This window comes from Lemur catta, chromosome 5, assembly GCF_020740605.2.
Source record: "Lemur catta isolate mLemCat1 chromosome 5, mLemCat1.pri, whole genome shotgun sequence".
NCBI lineage: Eukaryota > Metazoa > Chordata > Mammalia > Primates > Lemuridae > Lemur > Lemur catta.
Window position 1 is genome coordinate 78285420 of NC_059132.1, and position 19841 is coordinate 78305260.

The window sequence follows — 19841 nt, forward strand, 5'->3', positions numbered from 1 at the left end:
TGGAAGACTTACATTAATATATGACTAATTTAACATCTAGTGCATCAACATAACACTAAATTTAATTATCTAGTGTAAGACACTAATCTAATATCTAGTACAGTAATGTATTATTAACCTAACATTTGGCACATTAACATAACACTAATTTTATTGTCTAGTATAAATACTAAACTTATTACCTGGTGGGCATTAGTCACCTGAGACCCCTCTCCTTGGATTACCCCAATTTAATAAAAATAAAAAATCCAAAAAAAAAAAACCCAAAAAATTAAAACAAACCTGGAGTTTTGACTTAAAACAATAGACTTCATAGTTACTACCTCTGGCTAGGCCACTAATAACTATTCTTCTCCTTCTCACTATAGACCCCTACATACTCAACACAGTTATTAAATTTATAAAAAACAACTGTAACCCAAAAAACAACAGCTCACATAATGGCCTTACGAGGCTATCACCCACTGAAAAATGATGCCCTATAATAGACATATAAAGACATCAAAGGGGGGAATGATAAGGAAAAGCCCCATCTGTTACTTAGCACAGCAGCCACCTGAGACCCCCACCCCTCACGGAAGACCCACATTAACATATCACTAACCTAACATTAGCACATCAGCATAACACTAAACCCAATTACCTGGTGCAAGACACTAACCTAACACCTAGTACATTAACATATCACTAACCTAACATCTGGTACATCAACATAACACTAATCCTATTGTCTAGTACAAACACTAAACTTACTACCTGGTGGGCATTAGTCACCTGAGACCCCTCCCCTTGGATCACCCCAACTTAATAAAAATGGGAAAAATTGGGTAGACGGTGCTCAAAATTTGGTGGCGAGACCCCTCTGAGCCTGCTGGCAAATAAACCTTAATTCTCCGACTCTCCATGTGCTGCTCGATTTGTCCTCGGGACCACCTGCTGTCACACTTGTCATAACAGTGTAGAGGATGGCTAGGAGGGGAGTGCGACCAGAGGCAGGAAGACTGGAAAAATGCAGGCTGTTGCAACACAATAGGTGTCGAGACAGGATGAGGGGCTAAACTGGAGCAGCAGCTACAGAAATGGAAAGGTAGACACAGCTATGGGAGGGACTGAGGGTAATGAGTCTTGCTGATAGATTGCGTATGCAGTATGAAGGGAAAACAGGATGTAAAGCAATTACTCTATTGCAATGGACTGAATGTTTGTGTCCCCCCAAAAGCCATGTTGAAACCCCCTAGCCCATGTGATATTAGGAGGTGGAACCTTTGGGAAAGGGCATGAGGATAGAGCCCTCATGATGAGATTGTGCCTTTATAAAAGAGTCCCCTGAGAATTCTCTCACCCTCCTTTTCCACCATGTGAGGCTACAAAGAGAAGCTGGCAGTCAGCAACCCAGAAGAGGTCCCTCACCAGAGCCATACCTTGCTGGCACCCTGATTTTAGACTTCCAGTCTCTGGAACAGTGAAAAATAAATTTTGTTTATAAGCTTCTCAGTCTATAGTATTTTGTTATAGCAGTCTGAACTGACTCAGACCTCTACTATATTTTCAATTTTCCTACTCTTTCTTATGAATGTAAAGGATGATGATATTTATAATTTTTAACCATGTTTATAATACATAATCAAAACAGTCTAAAATATCAGAAGGAATATGAATATTATATTATCCTTTTGGAAACAAGGACATTACATTGAGTGTAAAACTTGTATTTTCTGCTTTTCCTTAAACCTCATCATAAGCAGAAGTCAATGCATCCCCAGGGAGTGACACACCGAGGCTGACCAATTTGTGCCAGGAGGTTTCTCGCCGTGGAAATTCTCTTTGTTCTTTGTATCTTTTCAAAGCGCACATAAGGATTGCGAGATGAAGGAGGGAATGTGGAAATGAGATGTAGAAATGAAAAATGTAGACATGAACACCTGCCTCATGACAATTAAGGCTTGTTCTTTTATTTTAATACATATCACTGGGCAAAACAGTCCATTGCTCAGGGACAGAGGCATGAAACACAGACATCACGTACAAAACAGGGTGTGGTCAACAGTCAATACTTCCTGGACTTCTGAGAAATTAGGGTCACATGTACTTTTAATGCATGATTTTTTTTTTAGTACATTACACAGTACAATCTATGAGTGAGTGGTTATAAAGAGGTTAGTCCTCATAGCGTTCCCAAGAATGGACTGGCAGCAATGTGGGGATTGCTACCTTTACAGAGTAATTTCTCCTGACTGTCAACATTTTATAAGTAAACAAAAAATAAATATTAAAAAAGATAAAAAGGAAAGAAAGTATTTCATTCAGAAGTTGGAAATGCTGGATTAAACATAGTTAAACAGGTCAGTTACTGTAAGGTTTAATAGAATCCTTGCTATGCTCATGAAAGTTGTAAATTATCAACTGCCTTGCATTTTCCATAGAGTTTTATCTAGTAGGCCTCTATACGGCTGGGACAAAGTTAGGAAAAGGTAAGGAAATATTATGAAACAACACATACGCTCATTTTGTTTGTTTTTCATGTGGTCAGTGACAAAGTAGGTAAATTGCAAAATATAAAAGCACGGTAAATGGAGTCGCCTGGAAGAGTAGTCTGAAGACACATGGCTCTGGGTACTAGTCATCTTCCAAGAGGTTAAAAGGCTTAGGAAAGGACAGGGTGCTGAAGATCCCAGTCCTGATTAGAAATCTGTGTCTGGAATTGAGGAAGCACAACTTCAAGTGTGCTATGTAAAATACTAGAATCCACATACCAAATCAATATATGGTCACCTCATTTAGTAGTTCCCATTGTAAATAAAGACATGAGTGGAAAATTCTGAGTTTTTTTTTTCCAATTTCACACTACCGTATAATCAATCTATCAGTAAGCATTTCATAAATCACCTAAAAACTTTTAAGTCAGGTGCAACTTAATTTACCAGAAACCAGGATTAGGACTAATGAGAAAAAGAAAACCACTGCTCAAAGGCTTTGGAAATAAGAGGCAGGGAAACCTCAACAGAGTTGTTCCCTTTTTGACCTGTCTTTTGAACCGACATATGCTTTTGCATAATGAAAATCATGGTAATAACAAATCTTATCATTTTCATTTTCTCCGACTCCAGGAGAGAAATCTTACATGCACACGGGCACACACACACACTCTTAGTTTCTCCCCAAAATAGCTGCATTCTTTTATTTGATGATTCATTACATTTTTAATTCAAATAGTCACCACATCACCTACGTACAATATTAAGCATTTTACAAGCAAAGTATTTTACTGATTTTCTTTTCAATTGCCAAAGAGTACAATAAGTGAACTGGTTAAAGGATATACTTCTGTACATAAAAATATCCATGTATTTATACAAGCGTATGGAACAGAGTTTAAAGATAATAAAACCATGACATCACAATAAATAGGATGTGTTCCTACAGCACAGCGCAGCACGCTCTGTTAGGAAGCTGCCAAGTCTCTTTTTTCAAGGTGCTTTATGTTCTTCTGAGCTAGGCTCATATTTCTCCCAGAAAGGATTAGGTTAGTAATGACTGGATCTGAATGTCTATTTTCATATGTTGCTTTTTATTTGCACCTCCAATGACAGAGGTGGAAGATGTGATAATTTAATTATTTTCAGAAAGTCTTTGCAATTTACCAATTTTTATTGATTTCCCACTTCAGTATTTTAAAATGCAGATTAGTCTAAGCTCTAGCACCATACGAGAATAAAATACATGTATTTTTGTCAGAGCAACAATATTTTATATCATCTTTGTTCCTCTGGCTTATAAGAATTCTGTTTAGAAAAATTTACCAAGCTAAAAATAGTTGATCTAGGTTGTCATAAAAAAGAATATTAAATACCTTTGGTAAAAATAGATATATTTAACAAGATTAGAAAAGCCAATAGTTATAATGTCAAAAGGAGAATATAAAAATGTACACAATAAAACAAATAAACCAACTTATAGGTAAAGTGAAGATAAGGCCACTCTTCTGTTCAGGTCTCTTCCAAAACACAAATGTAGTTCTCTTCTTCTAAATGGTAGAAATTTTAACAAGAAATATGGAAAATCCAGTCTTTTCTATCAGTATGACACAAGTTTAATCCATAGCAACATAGTTTCTTTTTAGAAACCAAGTTTGTAGAACACAGAACATTCTGGCTTACATATGTGAATATAAGGAAAAAATTCCAGATTTTCTGTGATTTTAGGCCCAGAACATGGAGCTTTTTTGAGTTAAGCAAAGCAACAGAATTAGATGCTCACCTGCACACAGTTTTTTTTCTTCCTGTACTTACATTAACCTATGCCATATTAAGACAACTGAAATATAGAATGCAGCTAGTGGGACAGGTACACGGTAACTTCGTACTAGCTAGTGATCTACAACATTTTTTTTTCCACGATCGAAGACCTTTTCTCCTGTCCTTTGGGCCTTCTCTCAAAAGAGCTGTGGCACAACTCCTCATTCCGTTTGGTGTCTCCTCTTTTAGAACGCACTGTAAATCTTGAAGGTGAAAGTTCCTCGAAGCAAACAACCGAGATTAAGGATGGAGATAACGCATAAGTTCTCTAACAGAGTCAGCCGCTGCACTGCGCAGCTCTGCACTGGGGCTGCTGGTGGTGGTTATCCTCCCGTGTTCCCTCTGCACACACAGTCACACTCCTCGTGATGCTCCAGGGCCACGTCCGTGAGCGATTTGTGCAATCCCCGGACACCGATCTTTGGTCTCAACTGAAGGACCTGAAAGGGAACAACGGAAGCCACCTTTAAAACTCGACCAGTGTCTGTAACTTTTGATTTCATGGGCAAGTCACATTTCAGGAGAATCTTGAGGCCCAAGAAAGATTTACAAATTTCAATTTCTCCTAGAGAAGGCATTATGAAAACAGCCCCCTACCAAAAATATGCATAAGCTATCATCATCATTTCATGAAAGAGAGGACACTTCAAATGCCAACACTGTAGAAGCACTCTGCCTCAGAATCAAAAACAATCCTCGAATTGAAAGACTCACCATGCACTCTTCATTGTACTTATCTAACTATATTAAAGAAAATTTCACCTTAAGTATTTTGGATCCACTAGTACACAATTCGTTTTTCTGTTTGTTGGCTTCTTTCACTCACTCATTTATTCACACATTTAACAAATATTTACACTTGAAGCAATACACTCAAGCGCAGGAATACTGTGGAAAGAAACATGATCACTCCACAGCTGAGTCTCCTCAATTATGCCACTCATTAATTTTCTTGGCTACACTTCAAGTCCTCTATAAACTTGATGAGATGGATTAGATGTACTTCATAGACATCAGCCTAAGTCACAGCTAACTTTCTGCAGCTGGATCCTACTGTGCAGTGTAAGGAGGTTTGGCAATAATAACAATGATGCCTCTATTAAATAAAGTTACTTGCAGTTTGGGTTGTTGGGATTTTAATTAAAAATACAGCAAAATAGACACAGATACTGAACATATTTCCTCTTAATATTGTGACAGATATAGCTTTGTATTCTATAAAAGATGATCTGAAGTATTCAATAGTAGCTACCTATTCAAGCATATTACATTTTATTTCCTATAATACAAGTGATAAAGTTCCAGAAGTTGTGTTTTCTTTGGATTATGAACCAAAACCAGAGGACAAAAATAATATGAAGTTGTCTAGCTTCTCTGTTTTATGGGTAGGACACAGATAACTTCACAGAGCAACTTCGAAAAGCTACCATTATTGGAAATTTTCATTAATCCAAAAAGGCACAAGTCAAGTCTTATGACTGCTCTGTTTGAAGACTTAAAAAGAAAACTAGAGAATGCATACCTCATTGGAGTATGTGGGTATATCAGAGGTTAATTAGCTAACATTTTTTGAATGCTTACTGTGTGCCAGGCACAATAATAATGTTTTTGCATACTTTAACTCACAAGAATTCTATGAAGTAATGTACAATTATTGCCCTTATTTTACACATGAGTGAACAGAGGCTTACAGAGAATAAGTGACAGCCTTTATCTGTACCTAGACCAAAGATGAATTAACAAAGTTAGAGTGATAGATAATAATTTTATAAAGATTCAGAATATTACTTCTCATAAATTCTATTTTTTAAGTACCTTTCTTCTTAGAGAGATAAACTTCAAAGTCTTGTGACAAATATCAGAAATAATAAACTTTTAAAGTCTATTTTCCCATCTATTACATTTCTCCATTCTAAAACGAAAATTACTCAGACTGTATCACTTTAAGTAATATAGTCTTAGTGATTTGCAATGTGTAATTAGTAATAAGTAATGTGAAAATTAACCCAATGGCTGCTGAATATTATTTTATGTCAGCACTGACTGTTTTTGAACAACTTAGATTTTGAATGGCATAAACAGAAACTACATTTAAGATACTGGCACTATTCCTTATCATACTCTTGCTACAAATTGATTCTGGAATGAGGATGGATGGGTAAGATAAACTGCAATATTGGCATAGCTGAGGTCTTCAATGTTTATCTTCACCTGTGCGCATTTTTTCATTCAGCATGGAAAAAAATTACTATGAAAAGTAAAGTTTAGAGAGGCTACACATACAATCCTAACAGTCAGCCAGGCCAGGCTGCAATCCTTGCTTCCTCTACCAGGCTCATGCCAAGATGCACGTGCCTAGTAAAAGCGTCTTCGTCTGTTGATGCTCACAGAGATTCACAAATAGCAGAAGAATCTCAAAATGTCTTAGTAATTTTAAAGTCTTGGATAAGAAATGCTAATACATGATGAGAAAGAATTACTGTTTTCATTTTTAGTTCCTTTTGAAGTTTTGACTTTGGAAGAGAAAAGTAGACTTAGAAAATGGTCAGCGGGTCCCAGATGATATTAAACAAAATGTGGTTTTCAGGACATAGATTATGACACCAGAAAAGAAACAAGGCAGAAGTACATCTCAGAACATTTAGAGAAGGAGGTTGAAACTAGAATTACAAGTCCATGAAAAAGAATGTCCAGGGAGAAGGTAAGCCAAAGACTGTGGAAGAGAACAGATTAGACCCAGAACCAATTACCAAGAAACAGAAGCTCACGTACCACTGCTCAACCCAGGCAAAGAAAATGAGCTAACCATTTGAGAACCATAGAATGCTGGGAAAAGAGATTCATTACCACAATAAGGCAATTGAATGGTATAATTTTTTCCCAAAGCAAACAGAGCTAATGTAAGAAAATTAAGACTGTATGTTATGAAAAAATAAATTAAATACAGGAAGATATAAACACGATGAAAATCATTAGTCTGATTAAGAATAGAGAAAAAAGAAAAAATACGTTACTATTGTCAGAGTAATCCACATAGATCTTTTGGCTAGAAGAACACCCTCCCTTCTCTGGCAAAGTTCACTAAATCTTTATTGATCATTTATCGTAATTGAAGAATAAGGGTAGGCACAGGGGCATAAAATAAAGATGAGTTATAGAATACCTAAGATATATTAAGGGCTTGAAGTGTGTGCCAGACCTTGTTCAAGGTGTTTTGTAAATATCAACTCACTGAATCCCCACAACAAGGTATGAGGTTTGGAAACTCACCATACAGATAGGAAATTGAAGCACAGGGGCTAATTTGCTCAAAGTAACACAGCTAACGAATGTTAGATTCAAACTTGACATAGTCTGGCTTTGAAGTTTGTATTCTCAAGCACTAAACTGTAATGTGATCTTTGTTGTCCCTTAACTCTCAATTTGGTAGAAATGAAGAAAAATAATCAATAATTTAGAAATAGTAAAAGTTCTCTAATAGAGATATCTTTAAAGTCCTACACAGGCATCCAGAATGTACTAATTAGTTATGCTAAGACTGGTAGGACACTATTAAGTGTTTCAAGGAAGAGGTGACATCTAAGCTTATACATATATAAGGTTCCTGACTTGATTTTCTGAAAATTCCTATTTGGGGTATAGAGAAATCATTAAGAAAAAATATTTCTTTGGCTAAAATGTCTTCCTAAGAGATCTGGTGATTGATGTAAAAGCTGTAAGAATCTTACTAATAACATTATTATGTTATAATATCTTTTAGTGTTCTAATCTCACTTTTGATACTCACAATGGATGAACAAAACCCAATACAAATGCTACAGGAAACCAAGAGAAGATAATTCAGTTATATTTATAGTAACACAATGAATATGATTTAAGCCTAATATTTATGGATGCTGGTATGATAGAAATAGATGAAGGAGAGAAAAGCAATAACTTCTAAGCTCTCCACATTTGCTTCTGCCTTCTTTACGAGGTGGAATCATCCTGAAGTTGAAAATTGGACCATCATCGTCCAGAAGAATTAAAGTCCAAGACATGCTTCTTTTTAAATGAGTTAAGTCTCTATGTCCAGACTAACAAAGTTCAATTATTTAATGATTTTAGAAAAATCTTAAATTATGTTTAGAAAACAATTTCATATTTTTAAGAATAGTAATAGACTCACAACTGATTTCCAAAATATAAGAATGAGAAAAATTTATTTTCAGAAATTATGAATTCTATGCTCAGAAATTACGAATTATACCAAACAAATAGTCCTATTTCCATAGAGTAATTTAACAAAAATATTACCACACAAATACTAATGATTCCCACAAGGCATTTATAAAATTGGGTCATTATTGTTACTAGAAATATTTGTGAAAAATGTAGATGAGGTAACTGTACAATTATATTTCTACATACTTATACCTTAGAGATATTTGGGAGAAACAAATGGATGGTCATGTAATTATCATATAATTAGACAGTCATCCATAATTGTATGTGCATATGTGGAATGTGTATATATTTAAGCACACCCAAAATAGGAAAATAATGGACTAATGTCATCCTGGACGAAGGCGACCAAGGCTACAGGTACTGCACATAGCCTGGCCCCAAACATGGATTTTATCTTAAGCTTAAACACATATTGCATTCTCTGAGGCAACTTTCTGGATTACCCTAAAACTAATACTATTTGAAAAGAAATTTACAGGTGTAAGATGGAGGAAGATATGCTCGAGCTGAGGACTGCTTTAGCAGACCACTGCATGATATGAACTCGGCATCTGATTAGCTCGTTTTAAAAAGCTAACATGACAAGTCTGGGTTTTACAGCGCTTTCTAGAAGTTTCAAATTCGAGCTTTGTTGGCTAAATCAGGTCCCCAGATACACTTCGTTTACTGAGTACATGCTCTAGAGCAGCGGTCCCCAACCTTTTTGGCACCAGGAACCAGTACATGGAAGACAATCCTTCCACAGATGCGCGTGGGGGTGGGTGGGGGGATGCTCCCGGGAAGACTCCAGTGCACCACTTTCATTGTGCACTCAAACCTCTCTGTCAGTGATAATCTGCACTTGCAGCCGCTTCCCAGGGCCAGCACCACCGCTCCAGCTCTCCAGGCACCAGATCTCCAGGCACCAGAATCTCACAAGGATCATGCAACCTAGATCCCTTGCATGCGGAGTCCACAGGAGAATCCAGTGCCCCCGCGGATCTGACAGGAGGGGGAGCCCATGCGGTGATGCCAGCGATGAGGAGCAGCTGTAAACACAGATGAAGCCTCGCCTACCCACCCACCACCCACCTCCCACCCTGGGCCTGCCTCGGGGCCCCCAACAGGCCACTGGCTGGCACCAGTCTGGCACCACAGCTTTAGAGCCTTCAAAATTGAGTAGTTTTAGGTACAAAACATCAACTTCAGTTTAATTTACATTCTCATCACATCCTTTTATGTAATGCTGGACAACTCTAATGCCTGCCTAGCCTTTAAGGCATTTTAATGCGGTTGTTCTTAACTAGATTCCCAGTTGATGGAGTAACAGTAAGGCCTGCCTAGAGCTCTGTGAGCCACCTTGGTCATGACTATGTACTTCTTGAAACCGGAGAAGAGACTTCATTCCCAGCACAGAGATCTTTGGAAGCATGTGGTGTGGAAATGAAAGTAGAACAGGGGTAATGATAGTAAATAGTCCTATTTTTAATGACTGCCAGTTTGGGATATTACCTTCCAAAAGACTACTATCTGTAATTGTTATGGAGTAACACAGCTAGCAAAAACCTGAATGATTAATCATATTTTACACTTATTTTACAGAGGTTAAATACCCTGCTGACAGTCACAAGTTAAGTTGGACACTCAACATTTTCATTAGTTATGGAATATCCTCAATTATATTCCACCTTCTCTTCCAGCATCATTTGGTACCAAGAAGCAATCCTTGATAAACCAATTTTAATTTTTACAAAACCTTTACATCAAACCAAGTCAAAATCTGGCCTTCTGACTTCATTTCAATAGCAGCACAATTCACAATTGCAAAGATGTGGAAACAACCCAAGTGCCCATCAATACATGAGTGGATTAATAAAATGTGGTATATGTATACCATGAAGTGCTACTCAGCCATAAAAAAAAATAGTGAACTGATTAATACCTCTTGTGTTTTCCTGGATGAAGCTGGAGACCATTCTTCTAAGCGAACTATCGCAAGAATGGAAAAAGTAACACCGCATGTACTCACTGCTAAATTGGAACTAATCGATCAACACTTAGGTGAAAATATGGAAATAACATTCATTGGAAATCAAGCAGGTGGGAGTAAGGAATAGGTAAGTTCACACCTAACAGGTACAATGCACACTATCTGAGGGATGGGCACACTTATACCCATCAAACGATACAAAAGGAATTTATGTAACCAAAATGTTTGTACTCCTGTAATATTCGGAAATAAATAAATAAATAAAATAATACAGATTAAATATCTACTTAATAAATAAAATGATCTTTCACATGCAAAAAGACTTCAGTGAAACCCTCATTTGTTTAGGTAATCTAAACCTGCATGGTTTCATAAACTGTACTTCACATGACTTGATTTTCCTGCCTTTCGCCAATATTGTGTTGGCAGCTGATTAAAGTGGGGAAAAAAAGCAGTGGATTCCAGAAGACAAGGGACTCTATTTCCATTCTAGATCTGTGCTTTCACTTCAATGAGAGTTTCACTGAAGTCCTTATGCATATGAAAAACCATTTTACTTACCTAAGTAGATATTTATTCTGTATTATTATTGAATTTAGCAGAAAAAATTAAAAGTAATGAAAGGGAGTAATATTGAAATGAAGTCAGAAGGGCAGATTTTGGCTTGGTCTAATGCAGATGTGTGGTAACAATTAAAGTTGACTCATCAAGAAGAGATTCCTTCTGATGTACGTCTGCTACATGATGCTGCTAGAGGAGAAGGTGGGACACAATTGAGGATATTCCAGTACTAATGAAAACGTTAAGTTCAAGTTCTAAGGTTCCCAGGGCTCTGAAAAGATAGTTATTACAAACATTTCATGTTATATTTTCCTTCATGCCTTTGTATGGTTAAAAAATGCAAACAAAGTTACACATGTTATTTGGGGCAACTTGAATAATAGAAAGATTAGCATAATTATCAATAAGTCCTCTTGGGAGTTATGTGCCCATATTGCCCCAAACAGAAAAATAAATATCAAAGATCTCCTTTCTCCAAAGTAGACAATGATTTATCTCCAAGCTTGTCTTTAAAATATTTTCTGTTCATATTTTGAAAAGTTGAAAATCTTCACCCATTTTTTTTTTCCATGGAGAACACATTTTCTTTTTTGTCTAAGAGGTAAAAACTTCACTGACCACCCATGATGTACTATCAGAGAATATGCTGTCTAAATTCCTAATGTCTGGTTTTTAAATTAAAGATCATAATTTTAAAAAGTGAAAACATAAACTATTTGTAACACTTATTTTTTTTTCCATTAACACAGCATCTCCTCTTCAAACATAAATCCATTTCAGATTCACTGTTTTTGTCGTGAGACACAAAATACTAAAAGGAACTTGAAAATAAAATGGTATACCTACCTCATGATATTTTTTAGTAACTTTGCTTGGGACACACTGACATTCATTGCAATTGTGGAGACAACAGGCACAGTTTCCACCACAGCGTTTAACCAGGAGACAACCTGGCCAGAAAATGGTATCGGTTCTCTTTAGTTCTTCCCTTATGGACACCGAGAAGTTACGAGGTGTGCAGCTGTATAATCTTACCTCCTCTTTTAGAAGGTTCAGATCCACCACTACATGGTATAAAAGAAAGCAAAGAAAAATAAAGGTTCATGCTTTGAGCCTAAATGTTTCATTAAGCTCTTTTCGTAAAGAAATCTTATGTTATTTCATGAACAATACCTCTAACAATATCCCTTCTAATTTTAACTAGGTTTTAGGGCCATACAGCTCACAAATTGGACTTTCTATTTCATAGTAAACAAAGCTTCATTATGACTTGGTGTCCAATAAAGAGCCGCCATTGTGCAATATAAGAACAGAGCCAAAAAAACAGTTGAGAGTTATAAATAGGAAACTTTATAGAGAAAAAAAGGTCTACACATTTTAACCTTAGTAAAAAAGTAGACAACAAGGACATTGGGGGGAAGAATACAATGTAAAATGATTAATGGTTTGATTAAAAAACAAATGCAATTCTTAAAAGGTTTACAGGCTCATACAATTAAGGAAGAACAACTTGTTGAAACTTGATAGAACTTTCCATAATCTTTATGGCAATAAGAATCACAAAATATAAAAGGAGAAGGAAGATAATATATTTCTGAAAACAGCTTGATTGACCATGAGTGAAAAAACTGATATATTTTTTAAGAGCAGAAGTTGTTGGAAAGAACTGCTTCAGATGTATTGAATAATTTATTATCTTGGAAGTTTGGACCAACCAGACTCCTTCAGATTTCTGCCCTTCCTCTGCTAAAGGACAGAAAAAATGTCTACTTTCTAACCATTGTCTCTATTCTTTTAGCAAGTTGTTTAACTATGTTGTGCTTTATTCTTTGAAAGAATATGTACTTGTGAAGACCAAACAAAATATCCTTTCATCAGATTGTTGCTGTAAATCCTCAAAGAACCATTGTTTTTAACTACAAAATGATACTGCCTCAGGAAAATCATATCAAAATAAAATGTCATGTTCTGTTTGAATTTATATATAACACATGAAGAGTAGTTAATTATTAGGACAAACACTTCTAATATAATTTTAATTTATGATTATAAGCTCTACCTATTTTTCCCCTAGATATATGCAAATAAAACAATTCTAATATAATTGAATAGTTTCAGATAATGTATATTCCTTTAGGTTTTTTTTTTCAATAGTAAAAGGATTTTTTAAAATTTAGGAATGTTATCAAAAATATAATAAGCCTAGTTAAATACCTTTTCACTAACATTGAAAACATTATAACCACGAATTGAAAGAAAAGAAAAAGTATTTTCTGGTTAAAGATGGCTTCAAATAGTAATAATCACTTTATATAATTCAATTTTTAAAGTTAAGTGCTATTATTTTAATAAGTTTAAAATGACAAGGTAATTAAGAGTCAAATGCTTATTTTCTTGGATTTATTATACTTATATATGTGTTCAAGTTTTTCTAAAATGTCAACAGGAGCTTATTTTAAGCAACATAAAATTACAAATATGTAATTTTAACTTATAAACACACATAAACTATATGATCAACTAAAACCTCAAGTATAGGAAAGCACCAAAGAAATGCTAATGCTATAGGTTCATTTCAACACCTTATTTGGATAAAAAATTATTTTTCCAAATCAATAGAAAATCATTGTTTCATTTGAGTATTTAAAGATTTCTTTTTCATTTGAAAATGATCCTGTGAAAGCAAAACTTTTACATATTTATGAGCAAATGTGTTCATTCTTTTAAGTGCCTTGAAAAGATCAACTTATCACTAATAAAATTAATGAGATCATTGGGTTAAAGGATGTCACATATTTTACCTGATTTCATTTTGCTGATCTAATAGTATAGGTACACATTGCTCTTGTGTTATTAAAGCTATATATGAGTTTATTTGAATCTTTTCTTTAGAAGTTAATATCTGGGCAAGGAGGGAGAAAACTTAAAAACATGCACAAACACAAAAGCTGGTTGCCAAAACTTTCAATGCTTATTTAAGATTTATACTACACATTAGAACGTGAAGATGCTCTTAGCTGTCAAAGCATATTCACCTACCTCAAATAGTTTTAAACACACTATTTTATGATACTAGAAAATGAGACTGTATACGTTCCCCTTAAAATGTTTACTTAACCACAATAAAAGGTTAGATAGATTTTCCAAGTGAACTAAATTATGATACCTGCTACAATGTGAAAATTTAAACACCCTTTCAACTTAGCTTCCACTCATTTATCATGTTTGACACAAAAGGCAAAAGTCGTTTATAAATACTAGTTAAGTTGACTTAGAAAATACAGGTTTTTTTTTTTTTCTTTTGGCAATATGAATGAATGAAAACCCTAAACCAAAGGAAGAAAGGAAAAGAAAATAAACAGAAAAACATAATAATGCAGTGTACAGTGGGTGAAAAATATAATTAAGAATTTTAAATTTGCCATATCATATTTAAAACTTATGCTTCCTAATCCTAAGTCTTCAAACTCATATAAGCTTCATTAAAATGAGTCATGTGACTATACATCCTGTGTCATAAATTCTCCAAACACAGTGCAGAACATTTAGTGGGGGAAAAAAAGCAAAGAAAATAAAGTAAAGAAAAAAAGAAAGAAAGAGAGAAAGAAAGAAAGGAATGCCCCAAGGCATACTTTTTATAGCTTAACTATAATATTAATGATGTTTCCCTCTGCAAAATAACCATAAAGTAAAACTTAGCCTTCAGATTTTTTCCTTTTCATAATTACCTCCTAAGATAATACATTCACTATTTTGTTCTTCTAAAGAATGGAGATTTTCAGCACATCACCAATCAAAATCATTATTTCTAAAGGCAAATTTTATCAATATTTTAAGTTTTACTAAAAAGGATAATATTGACCAAAAAATTACAGTCATATTTTACTTTGTTAGTTGTTCATTCTTCTAAGATATTCAGTCCACAGATATTCTATTACTGTAAGGCAATCTGAGGGTGGTCTTTCTAAGATGAATGTGGTAACACTGTGATATGTTTATTCTGTGGAAAATCTATTTCAGTGTCTAATTAGAAGCTTTTAAAAGTTTCACTCCTTGTTCCTTTGTAGAGAGACTCAGAGGAGGGAAGTTGGTTTTGTCTATATAGATGTTATCCCACACCTGCATTTTAGTTTATGTAAAGTTCCAAAAATATACACTGCTTTTCTCACACTTACTGTATGCTTTAAAAGTTAATAGTTTTGGCAAACTGCAAAGGGCTTCAATTTTGAAAGTGTTAAATGAATATTTGAAAGATCTTGTTCAGTGTTGGATGCTTTTAAATACATGCTAGCCCCTGGCCAAATCTTTGAGCACCAGGCACAGAGATTCAGGCATAAATGTGTGGCAGGAAGGGGGTTTTTAGGCTCACATCCAGAAACCAGCTGCCAAAAAACTAGATCTGAGCTTAGAACCTGTTTCACTCTTCCTGCTTCTTACAGATCAACAGGATAATCTACTTCAACTTTGCTAACAAGGGCTCTATTCACGGGTGTTTCAGCTAGTCTTGCAGATCTGCATCTTCCTGTTCCTAAGTGGGAGGGAAGGGAAGTGTTGTTTGTAAATTATTCATCAAGTTATTCATCAAGTTCAAATCTTATAAATATGTAACAGCTTTCAGCATCTGGACAGGATTAGGCTGCCCATGCACTTGAACACCGATTTCAAATATTGCCAAAAGGAAACCACGTCTGTTGGCATAGCAAAATAGTAGGGTTGGGCAAGTCTGAACATGACCTGCTGAGATAAAGCTCAAGATCCAAAAGGGCTGCAACTCACCCCGGGGAAAGGGCAGGAATCAGGTTTCTTTCTGACAAGATTTAGAAGAAGAAGTCTGGTGCAATCTGCCCTTGTGAATGGCTCAAATTAACCAAACATTGTTCCTTCCACATAAATTCTCCAGACTGTCATTCTGTTCTTTAAAGTGACCCTGGGTAGATTTCAATGTTTCTGGCAAAGTGAACAATTTTTTTATGCATTATAATTATTCAATTATTTCTATTACATTTGTATTTGTGTCTGATATAGACACTTTACAATTCTCATGTTACTAAAAGTGATTAGCTAACCTTATAGAAAACTCTGTTTATATCATTTTCAATTTCTTGACCATGGGGAATTAGGTTTAATTATCAGCACTTTCACTCTTGAAGGGAGATATGCCCATAGGGTCAAAAGTGATCATTTCAAAAGGAAATCTATACAGAGAAAACTTATCATGGTGTGAGTTCCTTCAGGTCATTGTTCTCTTGCTATGAATCCTACGTTGGAAACTATTAATTCTATATTATGTTGTGTCATTGCTATTTTTCATATTATTTAGAAGCTTAGAAAACAGAAGTTGATATATCCCTAATTCATGGGAGACATCACAGATAAGGATTTTTATAGCCTGTCCCCCTTTTCTAGCCTAAATCTGGTTTTGCAGCTATGATGCTTTTTCTTGAATCTCAAATCAATATACTCCAAATATTAGGCTTGAGTAAGCAAATGTTCTTGTGAAACACAATGGAGGACTTCATCAAAATGATATCTTTGAAGATAAGAAATGACAGGAATTTCAGATGTATCCCTTTTAATTTTCCAACCTCCCTGAGTTATAATTAGGTGCCTGCTTTTGTATATATTCTTATTCAATATAGGAATATGCTCAAATGATAAGAAAATGGATTATTTGAATATATCACTGAAGAATTTTAAACTCTACCCTTTAGAAACTATGACAGAAGAATCTGAAACATTAGCTGCAAAGAAAATTAAATGAGGTTCTAATCTGAAGAGGGAGCTTACCTCTGGATTTTCTTCCAAAAACAAAAGCCTTGCCAAGAAGTTGCCAAGTTGGCCTATATAGATCTTCTAAGTCCAACTGCCATCTATCTGGTTCGAGATACCGAATAAGATCTTCCAAGGTACTAAAGGCAGCCACGGCATTATTAAGCAGGTCCAGTGGCAAAGCTGAGGGGGGTAACACTGACGGACTCACAGCTTCTGTGAATTGCTGAAAGTAAAATGAATCCCATGTTAACTGTTTTAAAAATGACAATGTATTCCTTCTGGACTTAGGGAAGTTACAAAGACAAAGGCTAAAATACGTAGGAAGTGAAATTGTATTCAACGCAATTAGAAGTAATTACTTTGCAAAGGCTTCATGTATTAATGGATGAACTTTGATAGATTTTCTCTGAAATCAATGAGAAAGACATTAATTTTCATCACCACAACCATGGTGAATATGAATATCTTTTGCTGATATAAAAAGTTGACAGTATCTTCAATTATGGACGTACAACAAAACTACAATACAATTTACCAATTTTTTCTTCTGTTTTACATTTTTCATTTTCTTCACTCTGGAAAATAACTTGAGTTATGCGAACTAATGTGAGATGAATTAAAAAAATAAGAAGTAAGATCTCTAACAAAACATAGGTGAAAATCCTTTGATGTTGAAGAACTTGTCAATCATGATAGAAGACGACTAAACCTGTGGTCCCCAAACCCTGGGCCACAGCCCAATACCGGTCTGGGTCTATGGCCTGTTAGGAAATGGGCTATGCATCACCACCTGAGGTCCATACCCCACTTCCACGATACACCCAGTATTCAGGGCCCTTGAAATCTGATCTCTGCTCATCTTCCCATCTAATCTCCTAGGCTCCCCACCCCGCTTCAGTGGAAAAATTGTCTTCCATGAAATCATTGGTCCCTGGTGCCAAAAAGGCTGGGGGCCACTGGCCTAAACCATAAAAGATCAGACTGATCAATTTGTCTACAATATATATATTTAATATAAAATACCTATTAAACAAGATTAAGAGAGACACAGGGAGAACACTTTGGCAAACTACATAACTATCACAAGATTATTATCTAGAATATACCAAAAAAAAAACAAACAAAAAAAAGACAACACAGTAGAAAAAGTGGGCAAATTCCAGACAAGAAGTTTGAATGGTTAATAAACATATGAAAATAAGTTAAAATTCATTCCTTATCAGAGAAATGTAAAAGAAAATGAGATATATTATTTGACATACAGAAAAGGTGATACTATTTCCTATAGATGAGACTGGCAAGAATTTACAAAAGGATTATGGGGGATGTGAGCAAAGTGGAACTCCTCTGCTCTGCTTGCAGGCGTGAGTGCCCGTGTGCAAGCAACTTTAACTGATGTAACTGAAGCGTATTGGACACTAGAGATTTAAATGTTTTATGTCCCTGTAGTCACCTTTGAAGTTTATATACTTTCACTGTGTACACATAAATACGTATTAATACAATGATATTAATTGTAGCATTGTTTTAAATAGAGAAAGACTGGAAACGACTTAAATGGCCATGTACAGGGGAATGGATTAAAACAAATCATAAACTTAAATGGCAAGCAACAGAATAAGACAATAATTTCAATGAAAATGAAAGTGTTAATACTCTATATAACTGGAGACTTAAAAACTCAGTAAAAACTCCTCTTCCATAATTTTTAATATGGACTCAGGGTAGGAAATGGCAGATCAGAGATGAAATTGACATAGGCAAAATAAATACACAAACAGATACATGCATTTGAATAAAAACATTTATTCAAACAAATAAATGAAGAAGAATACAGAATAAAACATTTATGTTATTTGATGTTCATTACAGCAATGTTTTTAACAACAAAAAGCTGGGAAAAAAATCTAAATTTACAATGGTGGAATAGTTAACTATACTGTACTCAAAAAATGGAGTAAGGTGTAGCCATTAAAAATGAGGTCCTCCAGGAACTTAACAAGAGAAATGACAGAAAACAGGCTCTATAAATATAGTTTCAATGTAACATGATTTCAATATGCATAAATTGAAACAAAGCAAAAAATTCAAAAGTGCTGAAAATGTCAAGAGTTGCTAATCTATGGTTTAAATGAAAATGGGTGATTTTAAGTTTTTCCTTACATATCCATATTTTCAACATTTTCTATAGTAATATGGATTCCCTTTGGAAATCAGATAAAAACAAAAACATTTATATTATAATGAAAACACTGTCACATCAACTCTTCCTTTTCATTCTCATTGCTTGGATCCTGGGCTGGATACTAAAAGCATGCACTATATATAGCAGCTTCTAACCTCATCTCCTTGCCTTCAATCATTCCTTTCTCTTTTTTTTCTATGCTGCATAACCCTGGGTTAATCTACCTAAAATAAGATATCACTGATCCTGTGATGAATTTGGACAAATGCCTATGTGATTTCTCATCTGGAGGATAAATCCAAATTCCTTACCCAGTATTCAGGGCCCTCGCAATCTGACCCCTGCTCACCTTCCCCTCTAATCCCCTACTCATCAAAGACATGCACATTTTGTTCCAATCAATCTAGGCTCTTCACTAACCATGGCACATGTCATCCTCATCTCAGACTTCGTGCCTTTACCCATGGTAAATGCTGCCTCCACCCCCCACATGCAAAAACTTCCTCCTGTTGATCCACCTAATAAATCTTCACCATTTACAATGACATTTTAAAAAACCCAATTCATCTACCAAACCTTGCACAGTAACAGAGCCGTCACTGTCTCATGTATCTCAATTGCGTCCATCTGAAAAAGACTCTCTCTGCGGGTGTCTGGCTTGAGGAGCAGAAGCTGCCCTTTCTGTGGGCAGGCACAGCGTTTTCTGGGGCTCAGAGCTTTGTGGGTGCAGAGCCCCCTTGCCTATGGGGGGGACATTGTTATAGAGCATAACCAGCAGAAATGAATGTGGCAGCAGTCATGAGCCAACAGTAATTTCATTTTTTTTTTAACT

At 35.3% G+C, this 19841-nt stretch overlaps 1 protein-coding gene across 2 annotated transcripts in view; it reads right to left on the bottom strand.

Annotated features, from left to right (window-relative positions):
* Window positions 1-1927: 1927 nt before the first annotated feature.
* PDGFC (platelet derived growth factor C) overlaps window positions 1928-19841 on the bottom strand; it is a 210341-nt gene continuing 192427 nt past the window's right edge. For both annotated transcript variants that reach the window (XM_045552169.1, XM_045552170.1), the window contains exons 5-7: window positions 16840-17047; window positions 11899-12116; window positions 1928-4735 (exon numbers count right to left, since the gene is read on the bottom strand). In XM_045552169.1, coding sequence (XP_045408125.1) covers window positions 4619-4735; window positions 11899-12116; window positions 16840-17047 — 543 coding nt within the window. In that variant the 3' untranslated portion in view covers window positions 1928-4618. The remainder of the gene's footprint in view (window positions 4736-11898; window positions 12117-16839; window positions 17048-19841) is intronic.